At 34.2% G+C, this 27,541-nt stretch overlaps 1 protein-coding gene across 1 annotated transcript; it reads left to right on the top strand.

Annotated features, from left to right (window-relative positions):
- Positions 1-205: 205 nt before the first annotated feature.
- LOC100376085 (folylpolyglutamate synthase, mitochondrial-like) lies at positions 206-26,684 on the top strand. Its single transcript, XM_002741735.4, has 11 exons — positions 206-518; positions 7,598-7,729; positions 10,680-10,798; positions 18,131-18,323; positions 18,504-18,668; positions 20,651-20,728; positions 21,141-21,285; positions 21,683-21,874; positions 22,104-22,254; positions 23,427-23,572; positions 25,724-26,684. Exons 1-11 carry the CDS (start codon positions 315-317, stop codon positions 26,302-26,304), a joined length of 2,106 nt encoding a protein of 701 aa, XP_002741781.2. The 5' UTR covers positions 206-314; the 3' UTR covers positions 26,305-26,684.
- Positions 26,685-27,541: the final 857 nt, after the last annotated feature.

Genomic DNA, 27,541 nt, shown 5'->3' with positions numbered 1-27,541 from the left:
TTAATGTATTAATAAAGTTAATACAACGACTTTGATTAACTTGTAATAATCAACTAGGCCACACAATATATCTTATTATCATGATATATAAAATATTACGATTTCGATCAAAACATCAGCAAAGGAAACTATTCATTATTATTACTAATGTAGGAGGAGTATGAAACTAAAGTTCATCGAACTTCACTTCCGGTTGCGCTATATTTCGCGGCATCTCTGCCACATGATACTTCGGTCAAATCGTAATACGGAGAGAAATGCAATCAGCTGACTGATTTTTTTTAATCCTTGTATTTTTAGACCTTTATAAATCCATGGTGATGCTAAAAACTCTTTGTTGGATTATGCGAAATAGGACTATTGTACCACAGTGTCATAGCTTGGCTGGGAAGAAGGCAACGAAAAGTAAAACCCGCCTTCTATCTGTCGACGACCGCACACCAACCATATTTCATAAGCACGCCAGTACTGCCACGGCAATGGAAGGCGAAGAAACCATTACTAAGGTTAACTATGAGGTAGGTACAAATATATCAACCATTTTTTAGTATTATTACAGAAATATTGACCCATCGTTTAGTCGGCGTCGTTTTCCCCCAAGTGAAACGTCCTGTGCGGGTACTTGTATCATCCATTAGTTCCATGTATCAGCTAACCGACTATCACCCGGCGAAGATGCCGATACGGTGACACAGCAGTTTTGCTGGTTGACTGTGATTATTAAGCCTATAGTGAAGTACTAGTTTATGCTTTATGCTAGGTTCTACTTTTTACGTGTATTTTATCAGTCGTTATCACGATAAGTCACGATATCCATAAACTAGCGCACTTTTATGGTTTACTCTTCAACTTTACCGATCATACAATAAAGATCGAGTGCGTCTCATATGCTTATTACCGGGGATAATTATAAATGTAACAGTGTATATGAAGTTTTGGTAGGATTCAACATTGTTGTGATTGATGAATGTCCTTTTGTCCTTGACCTCTGTACATAAAAAAAAATAGGTTGACATTGAGGGATAGGTGCCCTGACCTCTGTACACAAACAGTGTTGGAGTGAGTTGTGACAGTCATCGGTCGCTAAACTACCACTCCACATAGAAACAATACAATGTACATGTAAATGGTAATCTAGTGCTCAACGATTGCAGCAGTTCAACATTGGTCCATGCACAGTCCCTGTGGTCCTTGGCATAAGCACTTTGACCTCTGTATACAAACAAAAGTAAATAGGGTCATCAGTTGCCTTGACCATGTAATAATAATAATAATAATAATAATAATAATAATCTATAATATGAAACCATATCCTAGTATGGGATTTTGGTTGGAGATGCATAAAGTAACAAAAACAAGCCAATTAAATTATGTGTTTGTTGTTTGAGGCATCGAGCATTTTAAAGCGAGGGAGTCGTCACCTGTGCATGCGTCAGATGGCCATAACGTATCATTGTTTACAAATAAGCGCTTACACATGAGCCTTTGCGTTTTTAGCGTGTGTTGTTATTGTCGCTTGAGACTCGATTCCCGCGCGTGCGCAGGTGACTACCCTCCAGCTTGAAGTATTTTACTTGTCAGAATTTGAAACAAGTTTGGATAAATTTTCCTTGCTCAATGATTGTTTTGTCATTTTAACTTTTTAGTATATCTGTTAGGTGTTCATCATCTGCATGGAGTTGGTTTTATTGTAGTTAATTTTTTTATTGTGATTTCTCATTCCTCCTCAATTAAGAAGAAATTGTTTTTCTTTTTCAATTTCCTGTTAGTTACAAGCTGGGCTACAACATCACGTCATGTATGAGGTTATTATACCCACCTCTTTCGATTTGAAGGGTATGAGCACTTATTTTGAGTTTCGTCATAGCAGCTCTATAATTTGGATTTTTGTTTGTGAAAAGATGTATTCAACATTGGGGGTCAATGAATACTGTAAAACATTTGTTTTTTGTGAGCATGTCTTTTTAGCGAATTTAGCAAGAGAGCTAATTGGCTGATTTAAGATGTCGCTAATGACTTCATTAGAAATTCAAAATGGCCACCAAACACCATTTCTCTACACACTCTTTGTAAACAACACACAGAAAACATACTGACATGATAAATACACTTTATTAAGTATATTAAGACAAAAAAATAAACTTATTCATTGTGGTCATTATTTCAATAAAAATAAATATTAGTGATACGGCTTAGTCTTTTGCACAAAACGAAACAAAATAAAACTAAATCAAATTTTTTAACGACATCGAAAATCGACACGTCATAGAAATAAATTTCTCGAGAATATTTAGTTTGCGGCTCAATAAATACGAGTAACTATAACATGGCATGACAGCCATTTTGGAATTATTGAGCACTGATGGCGCTATTCATTTTTAAAAGGCATGAGCGCCGGGAAATCTCATTCTACCGCAGTTTAGAGCGGCGATTTATCCACACATGGGATTTATGTTTTTATCCAACTGAGTTCTCGCTAATCAATTCATAGCTCCATATTGTACTATCACACAAGGAAAGATATGAATGCTACTGTATGATAAGGATCAAAAGTGGATTCCAACGCGACTGAGTGAGTGAAATTAGTATTACTGCATTGTGACCCAGTAAAGTATAATTTACCTAGACATCCATATTTCTGGAAAGGTTTGGTTGTAAACAATCAACAGCTCAAAGACTGCCACCGACAGCTTTTACTGCAGGAATAACACCTTGATCTCTGCTGAGTACATGTAAATGAAAATGACCCATGATGTTGAATAAACCTCTAATAATAAACATTCCTGTTTGTCTTGTATTAGGTATAGACGTGTATGTATTTTCACAAAGTTTGAATGAGTTCTGTTCAGCAGAACACGATATATCCCCAGAGCATGCAAACCACCTAATTTGCATATGCACATTATCAAAATAAGTGTTCATGTTTTAGCACCTTTAAGCTAAATTCATCATTTTAAATCAGCAAATTTGCATAATCAAAGAGCTATTTTGGCAAAAAATTAAACCAGGTCCTAGGATATAGCCCCAAATATATAAATTTCCACCAAGTTTCAACAAAATCCTTTCAGTAGTTCATGAGAGCCTTGCTTAGGCTAACTTTATTCAAATCAAATAAATTTGCATATTTAACTCAGATTTTTCCCAAGAACTAAGGTAACAAAAATGTTTCTGATCATCACGCACATCGTGTATACGAAGTGTACAATCAGATTTTTGGGGGGAAAAATTTCATTAGCTAAAAAACAATGACAATTTTACAATAAAAATCTGCATCCCTCATCGATTTTCGAAAAGCAAACTAAACACATTTTTCTAGGTCTAAGGCTGATGAAAAAAAAATGTGTTTCCAGTAGCCCTACCTACCCAAATGTTTGGGAAATCAGTAAGTTTATTTTTAGCAAATTGGCTGCGAAAATTTTATTTTTTATGTAAATGAGTTAATTTTTGTCACATTTAACAGCTACAGCTATTGTGTGCATAATTCTCTTCAAATTATCGTCTAAAATTAACAAATGTGGATACTTAATTCCATCATGCCTGAAAAAATAGTTGTTTAAAATGTATCCATGTGATTTTATGAGATGTAGACTGAACATGTTCAACATTGTTGGGGGGAAAATAAATGAGAAAATAAATCCCACCCTACCTAAAATAAATATATCTGTTTATCTATGACATGGTGTATAATGAATATTTAAAATTTGAACATAATCAGTGAAAGCAAGTCAGAGATATGGCACGAGAACCATTCATTAATACAAAATGTCCACCAGTCGGCTATTTTGAATCTTATCTGAAAAACAAAATTATTTGCATCAAGGTCCCATAATGTCTAATGTATATACCAAGTTTGAACAAAATCCTTCTGTAAACTGCCGAGAAATGCTTGATTTTGATTATTTTTAGCACAAAAATGACCGTCATTCGGCCATCTTGAATCAGATCGTAAAACAAAATGATGTGCATCAAGGTCCTATAATGTCTAATGTATATACCAAGTTTGAACAAAATCCATCTGTAAACTGCCGAGAAATGCTTGATTTTGATTATTTTTAGCACAAAAATGGCCGTCATTCGGCCATCTTGAATCAGATTGTGAAACAAATTGACATGCATATGTATAATATCATGAATGATGTATGTGTGAATTTTGATTGTGATTGGTCCAGGCATTTTTAAGATACAAGTCCGGACGCACGCACAGACGCACGCACGCACGCACACATACACGGAGGTCAAAACATAAGTCCCCGTTTTCGGACTGCGTTCGAACGGGGACTAAAAAAGGCTCTCTGCAATGCAAAGTGCTGCAGCGAGGCCATCGCAGCGGCACAGAGCCCAAGTTGGGCTTGTAGCAGGCCTTGTGGTCGGCGGTCGGAACCCCTGTATTTTTGTTGTCTGTATACTGTATGAAATAATATTGTATATTGGTAACTCTTAAAAACAGTGCAATATACAAAATTTGTGTAAAGTGTAAGTTTTACACTTATTTATGCTTTGTGTCATCTTTGCTTGCACTGTGTTTTTTGTAGAAAAATGGCTTTTTGGAGAAGAGAAATGGTGTGCAAACTAGCATGAATAAGAACCAAAGACAGGTGACATCAGTGTCTGTAATGGCATCCTGGTCCGACATCTCAGTAATTCCAAATTGCATCTCCATTATGTTTTTCAGTAACAATTAGAAATATGTATCACTGGAATTAGAGTTTCATTATTTGTGAAAACTGCATATGTATGTCACTTCATTTCAGCCATGTCTTAATTATTAATATAAACATTTGTTATAACATATACATGTATATACCTAGTTAGTTTGTATGTGGTTTAATTCCACAAGACAACCCGGCCTTGTATAACACAACCATTTGTTGACCTCAATTTTCCTCTAATGTCACAATTATTAGTATATGATTCCCAACAAGTGGCTCTCTGGTCTCCCCTTGCATTGAGTCTGCGCCATACTTATCCAGGGTAGGTGGTCAACCCATGTTTGGTATTGAATTCGGGTAAAATCACAGGGAGCCCAGGAACTATAATCAACTGTAATACGCAGTCTCTATGAGCGCGCGCGGGGGTGGGGGGGTATCGGCTGGTATGAAGGCTCCAGCCAGCTCACAAACTCCAAAAAACAGACGAAAAAAACGAACCAGTTGAGCAAGGCTAACAGAGTCGTGACCTCGATGTGGTTCGTAACCAGTCTTGTGATTGGTTGTTGACCAGGCCACGCCTCCAACTGTGCCCTGCGTGCGGGCAAATCGTTAGGAATTCCTAAATGGAGTAAATTTGTGTAGTTTTCTTGATTTATTCTGCAGATATCGGTAAAATGTAGGTAGGGCTTTGGCGAAATTTGAAGAAGCAACTAATATTCTTTAACCTGGTATTTTTTTTAGATTTTATTTTTCATTCTTTTCGTCTTTTTCGAGTTTAAAAAATGTGAGCTGGCTGGAGCCTTCATCCCTTGTCTATTTCTTACACTAGATACCAGCCGATACACCACCCCCCGCTCATAGAGACTGCGTATTACAGTTGATTATAGTTCCTGGGCTCCCTGTGGTAAAATTTGTAGAATTCAATCAAACTAAAACTGTTTTACATACCATTCTGTTTCAGCCAGATGAGTTAATTCAATATGATAAGGGTTAAAATATTTAATCTATGTCTCTGTATCATTCTTACAATTCCCTCATGAAATGAAACTTTTCAGAAATGTCAATAAAACAAAAATTGTTCTTCATGTTTGTATACATGTACAAGTTTTTATCATACGCCTTATAGGTGTAATTACAATTTTACTACGATGTGAAACTCAAACACACGGCGTAATTTAGAATGATGCGTTTTGTTTTGATTGATGAAAGCTGGATGCACTGGTTTGAGTGTGATATAAGAAATTATTACCCTGATGTGAGGGCGCACTTCCCATAGCTTTAGAAGGCCGGGCAATACAAGGTGTATGATAATGAGAGTTTGTGATAGACCAGTAATAATAATAATGATGTTTGCAGTGTTTTTGTGAAGAATGGTAACAAGTTTTCTCAAATTTGAAATTTCACCCCAAAAAAGGTATTTTCTGTAGTACTATACACTACTCCCCCAGTACACACAAATAAGATTATTTTTTACGCACTAAAAATGCAAAAAGCTTCAATTTTTTTTCAATTAAAATTTTTTTAATGTTGGCCAAATGTTAGACAAATGCATGAAGCTCTTTTCTGGTAATCTTCAACAATTCGAGAATACCCCAGAGCAGACAGAAGTACAGGGAAAATGTGTACATTTGAATAGTAGCAAGACAAACTTTATTGACCTGGAGGCATTAGATGTATAGTGCTATCAGTCAGTTTCCATAAAAGAATGGGGGGAGGGTGATTTTCAAAGTTTGATTAAATTATCTATCTTGTTTACTGTGTAAATATTTTCATTTTTACTTTCATTTGTAAAAAAAAAATTTTTTTTTTTTATTTTTATCATATTCATTTGCAAATAAATATGAGGTACTCGTGAAGTGTGTGCTGCTGTGAGCAGAAGACATGAATGTCTTATTAACCTTTTCACCTCCTGACCTTCTCATCCCAAATTTTACTGCATTTGTTTTCTTATATTCTTCAACATTTCTGGAAATGAACCCTAATTTTGAAGCCAACAGACGACATTTGAGTAAATATTCCGGTTTTATACAAAAAATTTGGTTATTTTTGTCCCAATCTTATGAAGGAAAGTGCGGACTATAAACAGGACTATTTTGTGAATTTGTGATGAAAAGAGGGAACTGGTGGTGAAAAGTTGAAACGTTGAACCATGAGAGTAGATATTGCCTTCATCACAGAAACATCCACACCCATCAATTATTTCTGTTATGTCATCTATGTAATATGAATATTAATATTTGCATGTATGTTTGTTTGTTTTGACATTAACTTTTAAATTCACTTGTGCATTTGAAATGTTCGTTTCCTATATATTTACTGTAATTTGTCTACGTTTTGCACACTTGTGCTTATTCAGTAACTGGTTTGCATGAACTGGTCTGGATAATTTACATATGCGCATATAATTACAATTGTATAGTACTACCTTCAATACAGTTTGGGTTGCATACCTGTAAGTACAGAGACAGTGCAAAGTTTACTTACTGTAAAAGGATTAATTATTCACTGGGTTTTAATTTTGCTTATTTCTCTCACTGTAAAATGCGCTAAATTAAAACCCACTGAATATGTACAATTGAGCATAGAACACATTATCTAAATGATAAAACCGTGAATTTAAAACCCACTGAGTATGCCAGAAATGGTAAATCAGCAAAATTTAAACCCACTGAAAATTAGTCATTTTACAGTACATGATTGTGCCAACTAGTAAGCCACAGTAAGCAAAGTATTTCTTCCATTCCGGAAATGAATATCTGGGTGTGTGTAACATTTTCTTCAAACCTTCCCTGGAAAATTTGTTTGATACGTCTCAGCCACATGTCTTGACCAATTACATTAGCCTCTTGTAAATGTGTATCATGGTACATTTGCGTACCGTAATAAAATTTACAAATGTATGTTAAATGTTGAATGTCATGATTTTTTTGTTTGATGTTTTTTAATAGGATGCTGTACGGGTTTTGAATACCTTGCAAACAAATTCTGCAGTTCTGGACAAGATACGCAAAGAGAAAGGACGGCTAAGTAAGAATAGTTTGCCGGAATATTTAGACTTTCTTGACAGAGCTGATATCACTGTAAGTAGCGGGATTACAACACTGTTATTTTCACATCCATGTGATTAAAATTCTGTTCTGGGAAAATCGTTTCCAGAAAAAAGGATTTGAAATAATCCTTTGAAGGTCATAATTTCTCCTGCCAATATATTGGAGCATTTTCCCGTACTTGTCTATAATTTATTAATTTTATGGCAAATAGACAAAGATATTAAAATCCAAGAATAAATATATAGATAGTTAATACTAGTACAGTATAGTACATACATTGATAAAATATAATTTACGATATATAACTGGACATTATGGTCTTTGATGATAACCTTGACTTTATCAAGTATGTGTAGCACATGTTTGTTTCACATAAGCATACAATAGACAATAATATAATAACTTGACAAGTAGCGGTATGTTTTAAATGACAGGTTATGGTCTAAATACCATATTTGCTTTATACTTTTATGTTTTTGATTCCTGTTTCCCAAAATTGACTTTTGTGGGGGGGGAGGGGAATAATGATCATACATCACATTTATCGGTAAGTGCAGCCAAACCTACAGTATAAAGACCACTTCTATATAAAGACTACAATGTACCTGCATAAACATGTACATCAACCACTTTAAAGATTAAAGTAGGAGTAAGCTTTGTATAAAGACCACCGTTCTTATAAACCAGCCTTTCAGCAATATTTCTGAGATTTTTTTTATTTTAAAATAAAACAATAATTAGCATTCTGTTCATGAAACATGTTTTGATTTTCGCCAAGATTAAAAATTTTGATAAACTGAAATAATTTTTTTTTTTTTTTTAAAATTATTATTGAAATTGTTAAAAAAATAATCTGACCTTCGTGTAAAAAGCACCTGTCTATAGACCAATTTTAATCAGGTCCCTTTCATAGTCTTTTATACACAGGTTCCCATGTAATTGAAAAAAATTGTACTGAAATTATGCCATCAAATTACAGAAAAAAAAGAAGAACCATGTCTGGCACTATGTTGATAAGTTAGTGTTGTACTCAATGTGATGTGATGTCATGTGGTTAAAATATTTTGTTTACAAGTACGTAAATTAATTCAATATCAACAAATTAATTTTTTTTTATTGACAATTAGCAGGGTATTTTTTAAGATCAATCAAATGATAATCAAATAGTGCTTCGGTTTTATTTCCAGGATACATACTCAACTAATTGATTAAGCAATGACGTTGCACTACAACACTTGAGGTTGAATTTCAGCTTTTTTAGCTCCGCTGTCGACTTTGTCGAGCGGAGCTTATCATATGAGTGATTGTCCGTCGGCGTCTGTCGTCCGGCGTCGTCAGTGTCAATGTTTTATTTTTTCGACTTCATCTTGAAAACTACAAGCCTGAATGTTTTGATACTTGGTGTATATGTACCTTGGGTAGACCTCTCTCAGATTTGTTCATTTCATGATGATATCTTCAATTCTCTAATTTTGGTGAATATTTTTGTCATTTTTGGTAAAAAGTGATATTTTCAACTTCTTGGTAAAAAGCGCAAGTCCAATTGCTTTGATATTACATATATAGGTACTACATGTGGACCTCTCTCAGATTTGTTCATTTTGTAATGATATCTTCAATTCTCTAATTTTGGTGAATATTTTTGTCATTTTTGGTAAAAAGTGATATTTTCAACTTCTTGTTAAAAACCGCAAGTCCAATTGCTTTGATATTACATATATAGGTACTACATGTGGACCTATCTCAGATTTGTTCATTTTGTAATGATATCTTCAATTCTCTAATTTTGGTGAATATTTTTGTCATTTTTGGTAAAAAGTGATATTTTCAACTTCTTGTTAAAAAGCGCAAGTCCAATTGCTTTGATATTACATATATAGGTACTACATGTGGACCTCTCTCAGATTTGTTCATTTTGTAATGATATCTTCAATTCTCTAATTTTGGTGAATATTTTTGTCATTTTTGGTAAAAAGTGATATTTTCAACTTCTTGTTAAAAACCGCAAGTCCAATTGCTTTGATATTATATGTATAGGTACTACATGTGGACCTATCTCAGATTTGGTCATTTTGTAATGATATCTTCAATTCTCTAATTTTGGTGAATATTTTTGTCATTTTTGGTAAAAAGTGATATTTTCAACTTCTTGTTAAAAAGCGCAAGTCCAATTGCTTTGATATTATATGTATAGGTACTACATGTGGACCTCTCTCAGATTTGTTCATTTCGTAATGATATCTTCAATTCTCTAATTTTGGTGAATATTTTTGTCATTTTTGGTAAAAAGTGATATTTAAGACTTCTTGTTAAAAACCACAATCATTTATGGTGAAAAATGATATTTTTGACTTCTTGTTGAAAACCTGTTCCTTTGATACTATACATATTGTTCATTTTCTAATGATATCTTCTGTTCTTTAATTGCAATGTGCATTGCTAACAGCGGAGCTATCTCAGCCGGCAGGCTGCTTGTTTTTTATGACCTGAGTATTGTCTTAAAGCAAATCCAATCGTGATTATTACGTATCTGTAGTTGTGTTTATGTAGGAAGTAATATTGATAGAGTTGAGTCTTACAACCAACACTATAATGAATGAATTAATAAATGTCACATATTTTGTGTTTCTGTTAGATTATATTTCTCAATCACAATTATGCATTCATAATTGTAATCATTATTTCCTCGATTTTGAAAATTAACATTTTGAAAAAAAATGATATGCTTGTATTTCATGTTTTTTAATTGAATAACAGAGTAGAAAAAACCAGCCCACTTAAAAATGGGGAACTTTCCAAGTATTGCCATGACCAGTGAAATTGAATTGATTTTATTTTTTGGACTTCTGTCGTGATAAAGATTTATTTTTTAAAAACTAGACAGACTTTTAATTTTCTTTAAGTTTATTCGTATTGTCTTCTACAGGAAGTTTAATTGTCGTGTCATGTTTCTGTAATTAATGTATTTATCTTGTTTCAGCTTGATGATATCGATGACCTGTCCATTATACATGTAAGTGGCACCAAAGGCAAAGGGTCAGTCTGTGCTTTTTGTGAGAGTATATTAAGAGCTAACGGATTTAAAACTGGATTTTACAGGTGAGAGTTTTTAATACCATGGTTACAAACGTCATAGGTACAGTGGGTGTGATGAGGGGGAGAGATTGGAACACTAAGTGAGTTGTGGATGGCCATTTTTGTAAATTGTGAGTTGAGATAAGAAATGGTACCAATTTAGGTAAATAAGCTAAACCAAAATATTTGTTGTGCCGGACGATTTAATTATTCAATGCGTTTTGTCACGGTAATCATTTAAACTACTGTATACCATCCATCTGTGTATCAGTATGGTAATGTGTGTGTAAAAGTACTGACCATTAAAGTGACATACATAAATATTACCATCTGTGTATCAGTATGGTAATGTGTGTGTAAAAGTACTGACCATTACAGTGACATACATAAATATTACCATCTGTGTATCAGTATGGTAATGTGTGTGTAAAAGTATTGACCATTACAGTGACATACATAAATATTACCATCTGTGTATCAGTATGGTAATGTGTGTATAAAAGTATTGACCATTACAGTGACATACATAAATATTACCATCTGTGTATCAGTATGGTAATGTGTATGTAAAAGTATTGACCACCATTACAGTGACTTACATAATTATTACCATCTGTGTATCAGTATGGTAATGTGTATGTAAAAGTATTGACCACCATTACAGTGACTTACATAAATATTACCATCTGTGTATTAGTATGGTAATGTGTGTGTAAAAGTACTGACATTACAGTTATATACATAAATATTACCATCTGTGTATCAGTATGGTGATGTGTGTATAAAAGTACTGACTATTACAGTGACATACATAAATATTACCATCTGTGTATCAGTATGGTAATGTGTGTATAAAAGTACTGACCATTACAGTGACATACATAAATATTACCATCTGTGTATCAGTATGGTAATGTGTGTGTAAAAGTACTGACCATTACAGTGACATACATAAATATTACCATCTGTGTATCAGTATGGTAATGTGTATGTAAAAGTATTGACCATTACAGTGACATACATAAATATTACCATCTGTGTATCAGTATGGTAATGTGTGTATAAAAGTACTGACCATTACAGTGACATACATAAATATTACCATCTGTGTATCAGTATGGTAATGTGTGTATAAAAGTACTGACATTACAGTTATATACATAAATATTACCATCTGTGTATCAGTATGGTAATGTGTGTATAAAAGTACTGACATTACAGTTATATACATAAATATTACCATCTGTGTATCAGTATGGTAATGTGTGTGTAAAAGTACTGACCATTACAGTGACATACATAAATATTACCATCTGTGTATCAGTATGGTAATGTGTGTGTAAAAGTACTGACCATTACAGTGACATACATAAATATTACCATCTGTGTATCAGTATGGTAATGTGTGTGTAAAAGTACTGACCATTACAGTGACATACATAAATATTACCATCTGTGTATCAGTATGGTAATGTGTGTGTAAAAGTACTGACCATTACAGTGACATACATAAATATTACCATCTGTGTATCAGTATGGTAATGTGTGTGTAAAAGTACTGACCATTACAGTGACATACATAAATATTACCATCTGTGTGTCAGTATGGTAATGTGTGTGTAAAAGTACTGACCATTACAGTGACATACATAAATATTACCATCTGTGTATCAGTATGGTAATGTGTGTGTAAAAGTACTGGCCATTACAGTGACATACATAAATATTACCATCTGTGTATCAGTATGGTAATGTGTGTATAAAAGTACTGACATTACAGTTATATACATAAATATTACCATCTGTGTATCAGTATGGTAATGTGTGTGTAAAAGTACTGACCATTACAGTGACATACATAAATATTACCATCTGTGTATCAGTATGGTAATGTGTGTGTAAAAGTACTGACCATTACAGTGACATACATAAATATTACCATCTGTGTGTCAGTATGGTAATGTGTGTGTAAAAGTACTGACCATTACAGTGACATACATAAATATTACCATCTGTGTATCAGTATGGTAATGTGTGTGTAAAAGTACTGGCCATTACAGTGACATACATAAATATTACCATCTGTGTATCAGTATGGTAATGTGTGTATAAAAGTACTGACATTACAGTTATATACATAAATATTACCATCTGTGTATCAGTATGGTGATGTGTGTGTAAAAGTACTGACATTACAGTTATATACATAAATATTACCATCTGTGTATCAGTATGGTAATGTGTGTATAAAAGTACTGACATTACAGTTATATACATAAATATTACCATCTGTGTATCAGTATGGTAATGTGTGTGTAAAAGTACTGACCATTACAGTGACATACATAAATATTACCATCTGTGTATCAGTATGGTAATGTGTGTGTAAAAGTACTGACCATTACAGTGACATACATAAATATTACCATCTGTGTATCAGTATGGTAATGTGTGTATAAAAGTACTGACCATTACAGTGACATACATAAATATTACCATCTGTGTATCAGTATGGTAATGTGTGTGTAAAAGTACTGACCATTACAGCGACATACATAAATATTACCATCTGTGTATCAGTATGGTAATGTGTGTATAAAAGTACTGACATTACAGTTATATACATAAATATTACCATCTGTGTATCAGTATGGTAATGTGTGTGTAAAAGTACTGACCATTACAGTGACATACATAAATATTACCATCTGTGTATCAGTATGGTAATGTGTGTGTAAAAGTACTGACCATTACAGCGACATACATAAATATTACCATCTGTGTATCAGTATGGTAATGTGTGTATAAAAGTACTGACATTACAGTTATATACATAAATATTACCATCTGTGTATCAGTATGGTAATGTGTGTGTAAAAGTACTGACCATTACAGCGACATACATAAATATTACCATCTGTGTGTCAGTATGGTAATGTGTGTGTAAAAGTACTGACCATTACAGTGACATACATAAATATTACCATCTGTGTGTCAGTATGGTAATGTGTGTGTAAAAGTACTGACCATTACAGCGACATACATAAATATTACCATCTGTGTGTCAGTATGGTAATGTGTGTGTAAAAGTACTGACCATTACAGCGACATACATAAATATTACCATCTGTGTATCAGTATGGTAATGTGTATGTAAAAGTACTGACCATTACAGTGACATACATAAATATTACCATCTGTGTGTCAGTATGGTAATGTGTGTGTAAAAGTACTGACCATTACAGTGACATACATAAATATTACCATCTGTGTGTCAGTATGGTAATGTGTGTGTAAAAGTACTGACCATTACAGTGACATACATAAATATTACCATCTGTGTATCAGTATGGTAATGTGTGTATAAAAGTATTGACCATTACAGCGACATACATAAATATTACCATCTGTGTATCAGTATGGTAATGTGTGTATAAAAGTATTGACCATTACAGCGACATACATAAATATTACCATCTGTGTATCAGTATGGTAATGTGTGTATAAAAGTATTGACCATTACAGCGACATACATAAATATTACCATCTGTGTATCAGTATGGTAATGTGTGTATAAAAGTATTGACCATTACAGCGACATACATAAATATTACCATCTGTGTATCAGTATGGTAATGTGTGTATAAAAGTATTGACCATTACAGCGACATACATAAATATTACCATCTGTGTATCAGTATGGTAATGTGTGTGTAAAAGTACTGACCATTACAGCGACATACATAAATATTACCATCTGTGTATCAGTATGGTAATGTGTGTATAAAAGTACTGACATTACAGTTATATACATAAATATTACCATCTGTGTATCAGTATGGTAATGTGTGTGTAAAAGTACTGACCATTACAGTGACATACATAAATATTACCATCTGTGTATCAGTATGGTAATGTGTGTGTAAAAGTACTGACCATTACAGTGACATACATAAATATTACCATCTGTGTATCAGTATGGTAATGTGTGTATAAAAGTACTGACCATTACAGTGACATACATAAATATTACCATCTGTGTATCAGTATGGTAATGTGTGTGTAAAAGTACTGACCATTACAGCGACATACATAAATATTACCATCTGTGTATCAGTATGGTAATGTGTGTATAAAAGTACTGACATTACAGTTATATACATAAATATTACCATCTGTGTATCAGTATGGTAATGTGTGTGTAAAAGTACTGACCATTACAGTGACATACATAAATATTACCATCTGTGTATCAGTATGGTAATGTGTGTGTAAAAGTACTGACCATTACAGTGACATACATAAATATTACCATCTGTGTATCAGTATGGTAATGTGTGTATAAAAGTACTGACCATTACAGTGACATACATAAATATTACCATCTGTGTATCAGTATGGTAATGTGTGTGTAAAAGTACTGACCATTACAGCGACATACATAAATATTACCATCTGTGTGTCAGTATGGTAATGTGTGTGTAAAAGTACTGACCATTACAGTGACATACATAAATATTACCATCTGTGTGTCAGTATGGTAATGTGTGTGTAAAAGTACTGACCATTACAGCGACATACATAAATATTACCATCTGTGTGTCAGTATGGTAATGTGTGTGTAAAAGTACTGACCATTACAGCGACATACATAAATATTACCATCTGTGTATCAGTATGGTAATGTGTATGTAAAAGTACTGACCATTACAGTGACATACATAAATATTACCATCTGTGTGTCAGTATGGTAATGTGTGTGTAAAAGTACTGACCATTACAGTGACATACATAAATATTACCATCTGTGTGTCAGTATGGTAATGTGTGTGTAAAAGTACTGACCATTACAGTGACATACATAAATATTACCATCTGTGTATCAGTATGGTAATGTGTGTATAAAAGTATTGACCATTACAGCGACATACATAAATATTACCATCTGTGTATCAGTATGGTAATGTGTGTATAAAAGTATTGACCATTACAGCGACATACATAAATATTACCATCTGTGTATCAGTATGGTAATGTGTGTATAAAAGTATTGACCATTACAGCGACATACATAAATATTACCATCTGTGTATCAGTATGGTAATGTGTGTATAAAAGTATTGACCATTACAGCGACATACATAAATATTACCATCTGTGTATCAGTATGGTAATGTGTGTATAAAAGTATTGACCATTACAGCGACATACATAAATATTACCATCTGTGTATCAGTATGGTAATGTGTGTGTAAAAGTACTGACCATTACAGCGACATACATAAATATTACCATCTGTGTATCAGTATGGTAATGTGTGTGTAAAAGTACTGACCATTACAGCGACATACATAAATATTACCATCTGTGTATCAGTATGGTAATGTGTGTATAAAAGTATTGACCATTACAGCGACATACATAAATATTACCATCTGTGTATCAGTATGGTAATGTGTGTGTAAAAGTACTGACCATTACAGCGACATACATAAATATTACCATCTGTGTATCAGTATGGTAATGTGTGTATAAAAGTATTGACCATTACAGAGACATACATAAATATTACCATCTGTGTATCAGTATGGTAATGTGTGTATAAAAGTATTGACCATTACAGTGACATACATAAATATTACCATCTGTGTATCAGTATGGTAATGTGTGTATAAAAGTACTGACCATTACAGTGACATACATAAATATTACCATCTGTGTATCAGTATGGTAATGTGTGTATAAAAGTATTGACCATTACAGCGACATACATAAATATTACCATCTGTGTATCAGTATGGTAATGTGTGTATAAAAGTACTGACCATTACAGTGACATACATAAATATTACCATCTGTGTATCAGTATGGTAATGTGTGTATAAAAGTACTGACCATTACAGTGACATACATAAATATTACCATCTGTGTATCAGTATGGTAATGTGTGTATAAAAGTATTGACCATTACAGTGACATACATAAATATTACCATCTGTGTATCAGTATGGTAATGTGTGTATAAAAGTATTGACCATTACAGCGACATACATCAATATTACCATCTGTGTATCAGTATGGTAATGTGTGTATAAAATTACATTACCCTACTGTGCTTTATTATTAACTATGTGCTGATATAAATGACAGGTGCATCTGGTTTTAGAAAAAAAAGCTTCTTTTCAATTTTTAGCTCCGCTGTCGACTTTGTCGAGCGGAGCTTATCATATGAGTGATTGTTGTCTGTGTCAATGTTTTACTTTTTTTTGCTTTTTCTTGAAAACTACAAGCCTGAATGCTTTGATACTTGGTTTATATGTACCTTGGCTAGACCTCTCTTAGATTTGTTCATTTCATGATGATATCTTCAATTCTCTAATTTTGGTGAATATTTTTGTAAATTTTGGTAAAAAGTGATATTTTCGACTTCTTGTTAAAAACCGCAAGTCCAATTGCTTTGATATTACATATATATTTACTACATGTGGACCTCTCTCAGATTTGTTCATTTTGTAATGATATTTTTAATTCTCAAATTTTGGTGAATATTTTTGTAATTTTTGGTAAAAAGTGATATTTTCAACTTCTTGTTAAAAACTGCTAGTCCATTTACTTTGATATTACATACTGTAAAATGACTAATTTTCACTGGGTTTAAATTTCGCTGATTTACCATTTCAGGCATATTCAGTGGGTTTTAAATTCACAGTTTTATCATTTAGATAGTGTGTTCTATGCTAAATTTGACATATTCACTGGGTTTTAATTTAGCGCATTTTCCAGTCAGCTAAATTAAAACCCAGTGAATAGTTAACCTTTCTTCAGTATATAGGTACTACATGTGGACCTCTTTCAGATTTGTTAATTTTGTGGTGATATCTTCAATTATCTAATTTTGATGATTTTTTTTTGTCATTTTTGGTGAAAAGTGATATTTTTGAATTCTTGTTGAAAACAGTCCCATTGCTTTGATACTATACAATGTGCATTGCGACAAAATGTAACAGCAGGGCTATCTCAGCCGACAGGCTGCTTGTTTGGTTTTTTTGCACATCAACTTGCCAGGAAAAATTAAAATTTCTTTTTGACACAATTTCAAACAAAGAACAAACCTCGGGCAAGATTGATAAATTATTTTTCACGTTGGTCAGTTTCCAGTGTGGTAATAGTATTCCAAATTCTCTCTTTATATATAATGCATATGTGCACTGTCATACCGAGGAGTGAAAATTTTGAATTCTGTTTAAACTGCCTCAACAGTGATCAAATAAGTGATAATAAATAAACATCAGTTTTGAAGTTATTAGAATTAATTTTATTTTTATATTTAATATGTATTTTTTCATTTTTTTTAAGCTCGCCTCATTTAGTAGAAGTACGTGAAAGAATTCGTATAAACGGCTTACCATTGAAAAAGGATGATTTCAGTAGATATTTTTTTAATGTCTACAACAAATTGGAATCTACCAAAGATAAGTTCAATGGGTCTATGCCTGCTTACTTCCGATTCCTGACCATTATGGCCTTCCATGTCTTCATGAGAGAAAAAGTAAGTATCACCATGCCTTGCTGTGATGATGAAAAAATGATTACGTGTGCAGTAAAAACGTGTTTGCTAATCATACAATGTACAAGAACAGAATAACATGGTGCAAGTATGGAGACAGGTGGTCATACCTCTCTTCTACAATGTTTTTGATTTAACTCGAATCTTTTATTACTTCTGTAGGTTGATGTTGCCATTGTTGAAGTAGGTATCGGCGGCGCCTATGACTGCACTAATGTTGTACGGTATCCCATAGTGACGGGTATCAGCTCTCTTGGGATGGATCATACAAAAGTATTGGGGGACACACTCGATAAAATTGCGTGGCATAAGACCGGTATATGTAAGGTGAGACTCTTTAGTTCTGCCTGAGAATATCATCCCTTTGGGGAAATGTATTTGTGGCATAGAATTTGCTCCTTTCTATGTCTGTTAGGGGTGATCTCGTATTCAAACACGCGGGTCAAACCTACGAAAACCTAAACCGCCCGAACAAAACCCAGTTTTGTGGTTTGGAAGTTTAAACAATAGACAGTGCGGTTCAGGACGACCGCACGAATTTGCATAAAAACTGCGGTTCGAACCGATCTCATTCAAGCTGTTGTTTATTTTTAGGATTGACAGAGTTTACATTGCTTTTTGAAGAATAGATAGTTGTCTCTAAAAATGTGGTGATTTATTGGTGTACAGTAGTCATTTTACTGTGTGTCTTGCCTAAAAAAAAACACTCTTTCAAATATCGGTGAACAGCGTGCTGAGTAAATTGTTTTGTTTTGATAAACTGTTATGTTCGAGTCGCAAATTGAGCAGAGGACGTGAATCAGACTTTTCATTGGGCTGGACAATTGATATGTGTCTCTGACAGCTAATAAGTATCAGAAGATGAACATTTGTTGATACAAAGTTGCACTTGAGACTTACGCTACTGTGTTCAAGCCTTTACTACTGTTGCGCGTTCAATTTTCAAACAGTACTTTCATGAGTGCGTCATCGCAAAATCGGAAAAACAAATGCAGCTTACGCCATGAAAATTTATTTCGATTTGCTGCACCTCTGAAAATACCTTATTTATAGAGTGCCTTGTACCTAAGACCGTCGCCCAAGGCGACACAGTGCACGTTGCGATATCGCAATCGATGCATGCTAGGTGACAAGAAGCAATTCTGATTGAGGTAACCAAGATGGCTGCGTTGAGTGCATGATTTTCTGCGGTGAATTTAAAAACAACACCTCGCTGCCTACTTCTCCCACAGTCCCTCAAGGCACTGTACTTCGATATATTTCCTAAAATAATTGTTTATTTTTAATTAACCGGGGGTTTGAAATGTGTGCATTTTGTCACAGAAAAGTAAGATATCGGTAAATACCCGTAATTTCCCCGCAATGTCGTCAGCTGACAATGTTACGGTGGTCGTAGCACCGGAGTCGTAGCGTTAGCCCCGACTTTAGTTTTCACACAGTGATAGAGGGACTGTGGTTTTCAGATGCCTTCATAGAAAACAATGTTGCCATTATCGATTTAATACTTTCATCATATTTTGATAACGCGCAGTCTCGCAGACTTTACAAACTTAACCAAAAAATGTGTTCTATGAATTTATGAACTGACATGGGCACAAAACTGATCGTACTTGTACAAAATGTACCAGTTCGCTTAATGGATAAACATATTTTACTGACTATGCCAAATATATATATAACGTAAGTAATTTATCCTAAGAAGCTGCTCATTTAAATTCTAGTGCATTTTTACCCTGTTCTGTTTCAAACATTTATTTACCCACAGTCCCTTTATCACGATAGAGGAACTGTGATTTACCATATATATCACAATAGAGAGGGTCTATGGTATCACTTGATTCACATTCAATGACAAAATATAACAAACCATCACGTCTGTAATTAATTCCAGATAAATTGAATAACAATTGTATTGACTTGTACCAAAATGTAAGTTGTGGGAAACTGATTATTATTACCAATCACAGAAATGTATAAATATAATTTTCATCACGCTTATAAATGACATGATGTAAATAGATTTGTGAAACAAATGCAAGTTTGTTTTTTATTACCATTTACATGTACAAGACTTGCAAATGACAGATGACAGTGCTTTCATTGACGACATTTTAACTTGATTACATATACGGTACTGTGCATTGTTTGATATCTTCAAACCATTGTGCAACTGCATACTGCTGTTCTATTCTAATTGTAATAAACAGTGTAATCAACTGACATATAATCAGCAAATGATCTGTTACGGCCATCCACAGGGTGAACAAAAATTATGCCTTATCCTCTCAAATCAATTTATTTTTCCTCAGCCGGGACGACCAGCATTCACAGTGTTACAGCCTAAAGAGGCCATGGATACCGTCATAACCAGAGCTACAGAACTACAGGTAAAATTTCACAATGGATCCTGCCATCAATCAACTCATCTGTTCATTTCTCCTCTGGGTGGCTCCTTTAGTTTCTAAACTATTTCACCTTTTCACCACGAGTTCCCTCTTCTCGCAAATTCACAAAATAGTCCTGTCTGCACTTTCCTTCTGAAATTTGGAACAAAACACTAGGCAGAGGGTTTTCAACCTGCCTATTCACCTAGTTCATACCCACTGTAGACTCCAGTCAGTCAAAATGAACTGTAGGCATTAATCTGCGATTCAGCCAATGAGGGAGAGAGAAATCTAGGTCTTTCTTTCTGTTTGGCATGGGCATGTGATCATGAACTTGTTGAATAAACATCAACTGATAAAACACGTCAAAATGAAGCTTTGGTTCAGTGCTATTTTCATTATACATGGTTGACAGGCACCAATTCAGCTTACACCTGATTTGAGTAACTATGATTGGCAAGGGAGACCTATGGAGCTTGGCTTAGCTGGTGAACATCAACAAAGCAATGCATCTTTAGCAATACAATTGTGCAGAACTTGGATTGAGGAACATAAAGCATGTGAGTAGAGACGTTTGTTTTGAATTCCATGATGATTTTTTTTTCAATATATAAAATTATGTAGATTTAATTTTGGGAAAGTTGGCATGAAATATGTTGATTGGCGTCTTGAATTAAAATTCAATTATGAATTTTGCATAAGAAGTGAATTTGTAATGATATTTCTAGATTGAAATGCGGTCAAATCTGAATAGATAATGAGATATTACAAGCATTGTAGCTAGACATATAGTGAGTGGAATGCTGCAGTGCCATGGTGTATGTTTGCAATATATTATTCTCAGTGGTTAATTACTATCATCGCTAGAGGTAATGAGGTATACTCAGCAGAACAGTATACGGATTGTACATGTATTACAAGTTTTCATGATTGTTGATGTCTTTTTTTGTTTGTTAGCTCTTACTGATGAAGAGTCTGATTACAAGAGACTCAGAATATACAATGATATGGACAGCTATGAAGGACTTCCAAGTGTTGACTGTACTGACGGTGGCAGTGTACAACTCGCCATGAATGCCGATATTCATAGCCCTGACACCCATATCCAGACAGCTCCAACATTTAAGTTACCTGATACCTTTATCTATGGTAAGCAGTGACTTCATTATCTAACTTTACACTGTAGTTTCATATTTAACTCGACATTCATATTGCTGTGGTTGTCAAAATGTGTTGTTTTTGATGTGGATCCCACGCGAAATATACAAGTGATCTTGTGATACATGTATACGTACATTGTTTGCGAGACTATTGATAATTGCACGCTCGATGTTTTCCATCTATCATGGATCATTTGATCTAACAATTTGTTTTACAGGACTTCGAAATTGTTACTGGGCTGGACGGACACAGACTATAACGCGTGACAACGTGACTTATTATTTAGATGGTGCTCACACACCACGGAGTATTAGTGCTTGCGTGCAATGGTTCAAACAAGTATCAGCCCAAGAAGAACGCTTACTGAGGTATGTAGAATAAATGAGCTATTTGGATAGTGACTATCTCTAAACGGCCATCTTGAATCACCCATTTTAATAGCGTGCATTAACCATGGCCATTTTATTAGAAAAATATTGAGTAGTGATCATTTTTTCCTTTGCTGTCATTGTAGACGACAAATCTGAGATGTAGTCTCTCAATACTTGCCTTTTCAGCTCCTTCTAAAAAAAAACTACCAGCCGAATTGGTTTAATATGTTATATGTAGATACTATGTGTGCCCCTTGATCAGATTTGTTCATTTCGTGACGATATAATAAATTCTGTATTTTCAGCAATTATTTTTGGTAAATAAGGATATTTTCACTTTCTCCTTTAAAACTATTGTTTTGATATTTGAGGTGTACATAATTTTTGTGAACAATTTGTTTGATGGAGTTTGGGTTGCATGTTTTTTTGCAGCCAGAACCAAACTACTTTTTTATCTCATGCATGTGAATTACTCGACATTACTTGGCTACCACAATGTTCGTGTAGGACAGCGGAGCTATTACGACCGTCTGGTTGCTTGTTATTGCTTGTACGTTCTTCATGGTGGCCATCTTGGACTTTTAAATAAAGGCGATTGATAGTATGGTTATAAAAAACATCTCTGTATTGGCCATCTTTATTTTCATTAGTGGCATTTTTGACATGCTTTAACAAAACATGAGAATGAACATTATTGTTGAGTTGGACAAAAGTTATTTTCTACTGTCTGTTACAATCTTTTCCACAATTACAACTTCAAATAATAGTATAATCTTTGATTTTCTTGACAATATTTATATTTCTAAACAAAACAACTTGAGCAATGCACCTAATATTTGTTGTACTAATAATTTTTACAATATTCTCATAATAAACTGATCTCTATTTATGGATATATATTGTATCATGTACTCTCATATATCTTTGCATTGTTGAGCATTGTCAGCATATTATTTCTTGTGATGTTTTGGGACTACTTTATTTGATGCATCAGAATACATACTTTTGTAATGGTGATATGCCTCCTGATCACACTGATACAGGTATGTCAATAGTAGTGCAGTTGATGTAACTCAAAATAGCCGTATAAACCATCAGTCAACCCTGAAAGCTCTCTGATTGATGTTTTGTGTATTCCACTACTTTCGTTTCTTTGTTATTTTCTACAGTGGTCGAGTTGTTCGTGTACTGGTGTTCAACTCTACTGGTGATCGTGATGAAAGGTCGCTGATGGAAGATCTTATTGATTGTGATTTCTCTGCTGCTGCCTTTTGTCCGAACATTGCTAGTGTTTATTATGGCCAGTCATCAGCAGGTAGGTGTCATCTCTAAGTGAATTCTGCCCTTTGTAGCGAATCAGTGTGCAATCGTACTGGAGAGTTTCCAGACACAGTGCCTTGTGTCCCTTTTGGACAGTGTCTAGGATGCTGGTACCTACATGTAGTGATTACTGTAAAATAATTAATTTTTAAATGGAATTTATTTTCACTATTTTTAGTCCCCGTTCGGACGTAGTCCGAAAACGGGGACTTATGTTTTGCCCTGTGTGCGTCCGTGCGTGCGTCCGTGATCACCTGTATCTTGAACATGCATGGACCGATTAAGTTCAAACTTCACTCATACATCACACATTATATGGGACATATACACATGCTTTTTTTCCATGATCCAATTATCGATAGCCGAATAACGGCCATTTTAAGGCCGAAAATGCATCAAAATCGCACATTTTCACCATTCCGGACCCGGATCTCAGTTATGCATGGACGGATTTTGTACAAATTTGGTACATACATTAAACATGATAGGACCTTGATGCACGTCATTTTTTTTTTTGGATCGAGTTTGAAATGGCCGACTGGCGGCCATTTTGTTTTAAAGAATTCAGTTCTGGATCTGTATCTGAGACATGCTTGGATTGATCGAGTTCAAACTTCACACACACAAGGTACATCATGTCACAAATATGTATGTGCATTTGTTTCATGATCTCATTAACGATAGCCAAATGGCGACCGCTTTAAGGCCGAAAATGCATTGAAATCGCACATTTTCACCATTCTGGACCCGGATCTCAGTTATGCATGGACGGATTTCATTCAAATTTGGTACATACATTAAACATAATAGGACCTTGATGCACGTCATTTTTTTGGGGGGATCAAGTTCGAAATGGCCGACTGGCGGCCATTTTGTTTTAAAGAATTCAGTTCTGGATCCGTATCCAAGACATGTCTGGATTGATCAAGTTCAAACTTCACACACACAAGGTACATTATGTCACAAATATGTATGTGCATTTGTTTCATGATCTCATTAACGATAGCCAAATGGGGGCCGTTTTAAGGCCGGAAATGCATTGAAATCGCACATTTTCACCATTCCGGACCCGGATCTCAGTTATGCATGGACGGATTTTGATCAAATTTGGTACATACATTAAACATAATAGGACCTTGATGCACGTCTTTTTTTTTTTGGATCAAGTTAGAAATGGCCGACTGGCGGCCATTTTGTTAAACAATTTAGTTCTGGATCCGTATCCAAGACATGTCTGGATTGATCAAGTTCAAACATCACACACACATGGTACATCATGTCACAAATAGATATGTGCATTTGTTTCATGATCCGCTTAACAATGGCTGAATGATGGCCATTTTAAGGCCGAAAATGCATCAAAATCACGTATTTTCACAATTCCGGAACCGGATCTCAGTCATGCATGGATGTATTTTGTTCAGATTTAGTACAATGTGTTGTACATATACAGGTGCATTTCAGTCATGATCTGCTTTGAATGTATATGTCATTCAAATATGAACAGAACGGGGACGTGTCATTGACAATGACTTGTCGCAGAGGAAATGATTCAGTGAAAATAAAATCCAGTGAATATACCTTTTTTTCCTATGTTTTACATTTAACTCATCAAAAAAAAGTGAAAATAAATTCCATACAAAACACACAAGAAGTTTTTTCAGTGAAAATTAATTCTAACTAAAATAAAAGATTTTACATCTGGGCTGGAATTCTGGCCCTGGTTATATGTGAGTGAATGTATTAATTTTCTTTTCAAAGTTGTAATATTGCAATAATTTCGTGTCCATTCAGTCTACTGCCTTTGACTTTATACCTAAGATGGTTCTAACATTTCTAGCGATTACCATACGTCGATGTGCATCAGTTCGTTTCATTTGTTTGATTCCGAATTACCAACCAATTTTTTAATAATAACTTTATTACACTGCTAAAAAGTTTCAGAGGGTTTTTGTATGGTAAAGAACATAATTACAAAGAAATACAGATACACAAATTCAAAAGAGATAAAATTAAAAGGGAAAATAAAAGAAAAAATGTCAGTAAAATAAAAGAAAATGTTTAAAGTTTTAAATATTCATATGTCTGTCATTACCTACATAATACATTACAGAATATGAAATTATGTTGTATATTATTATTTTAGATCAAGCAAATTTCACAACAACAACAGAACGACAGCTTAAAAGGTGTAAAAAGAACAGGGACATGTGGCAGGTATTGGAAAAAGAATCCGCAGTTGCGACCCTATCGTCGTCTTCTAAAGCTGCTCCATCTGCAAGTACTACCAGATTCACAGATTCTGCGCAACTTGTAGATTCATCATCAAATTTCACCACAGCCAATCAGAAAGGTTTTCTTAAATCACGAGGCGCCACTTCCAAAGTTTCAAACATGGAAGGACTTCCTCATCCAAACTATGGTGCCTTTCAAGAAAACTGTACCGACTATAAGGAATCTGACGCCTCAGATTCGTACAGAACTAAGTCTGTAACTTTTGATTGTATCGTAGATGCTTTACAGTGGGCTGCTTGTGCTAAGGATTCACATATGTCTCATCCAAGACCCGAGGATCCCACTCCACCGCACAGTGTCTTAGAAGCAGACCATATACAGGTACTCGTAACAGGGAGTCTTCACTTAGTCGGTGGCGTCATCAAAGTACTTGACCCAGACATTGTAACTAAGGGCAATGTACATGACGATGATGACATCCATATATGCTAAAGTTGACACATATCTTTGGATATTTTCATTGTGGACTAAAAATAAAAAGCATGGCAGTTAAATAGTTTATGAACAATGAACTTTCCATATGATTATATTTTTTCGTAATTGAGTGTTTATTACTACTCAAGAATATGGTGCTGTGTTTTAGATATTCAGTGGAATTTAGATACAGTTGTGTATTCATGTTTGCGGTGATTTTCTGCTAAGAAAGTACATTTTTCTAAAAATGAAATTGGTAAATTTTGGATCTGTGTTTCTTGATCAACAATTTATTATTATTCGAACAGGGTACATGTAAATACTTTTTCTTGCCGAATAAATGAGGTTTACAGACATTGTATATTGCTAAAATATAAGAATGTCTAATTGCCAGACAATTTTTGTAGAGGGTGTACATTTATTTGAAGGAACTTTGTGAGTAATACATTTTTAACAAATTTATAAGAAACCCTTGAGGGTTTATGAAATAATATTTTGGCAAGGTTTAACTTTGGGGATTTCTGAGGATTTTTATGTATGTCTCGTGAAAAATGTTATAAAGTTTCAGTTTTGTGATTGATCTTGTACTTTCACTCAGTTTAGACCAGCATCGGAATACCATACTTGCTCTATTAGTGGTGCAGGCGCTTGGTCAAATGCACTTCTAAATGAAGGCTGGTGTACCACTATGCTGTTTGTGTCATGGTGAGATCTTGCGTAATGTGTGGATCAAACAGGTTTCTTTTTGATTTTGAATTTTTAATAGTTCAATTCAGTGTTCTCCCCAGGCCTATTAAGCATTTCGTGCCCAAGTCACTTAGACAAACAGCCGTGTCACTTTCGCTTCGGACGCGATCCTTGAAATCCTGTCAACGATACTTATTGTATTGTTTACAAGTGTCAGTCTCATATTGCACAACTTAAAAAAATAACGTGTGTTGATCGAAAAATAAATGTAATCCCGCTTTTGTTGGCCATACAAAACAGTGATAAAAAATCTACAAGAAGTTACCAAGTCTTTCAAGGGTGCGGAGCCGAAATGTTTAAAAACAACATCTCGTTAGCAATGTAATTTCTTAGATAATTGTCAATGAATCGTTATAATAATAAAAAAAAACATTCTAAATTTGTGTATTTTTTCACCAAAAAAAGTCAGATAGCAATGATCGCAACATCAGCTGACAATGTTACGGTGATCGTATCGTATCGTATCGTATCGCTACGCATGAGGTATAAGGTCAATAAACAATCGCAG

Source organism: Saccoglossus kowalevskii, chromosome 17 (assembly GCF_978046115.1).
Source record: "Saccoglossus kowalevskii chromosome 17, keSacKowa6.1, whole genome shotgun sequence".
Classification (NCBI taxonomy): domain Eukaryota; kingdom Metazoa; phylum Hemichordata; class Enteropneusta; family Harrimaniidae; genus Saccoglossus; species Saccoglossus kowalevskii.
This window is presented reverse-complemented; position numbering and strand designations above follow the sequence as displayed.

What these genes read in the sequence shown, in the direction of transcription:
- LOC100376085 (XM_002741735.4), top strand. Translation starts at nt 315, where the DNA reads ATGGTGATGCTAAAAACTCTTTGTTGGATTATGCGAAATAGGACTATT. An exon ending in TTTAAAACTGGATTTTACAG is followed by an intron (nt 10,799 to 18,130) that starts GTGAGAGTTTTT and finishes ATTTTTTTTAAG; the next exon opens with CTCGCCTCATTTAGTAGAAG. An exon ending in TTATGGCCAGTCATCAGCAG is followed by an intron (nt 23,573 to 25,723) that starts GTAGGTGTCATC and finishes TTATTATTTTAG; the next exon opens with ATCAAGCAAATTTCACAACA.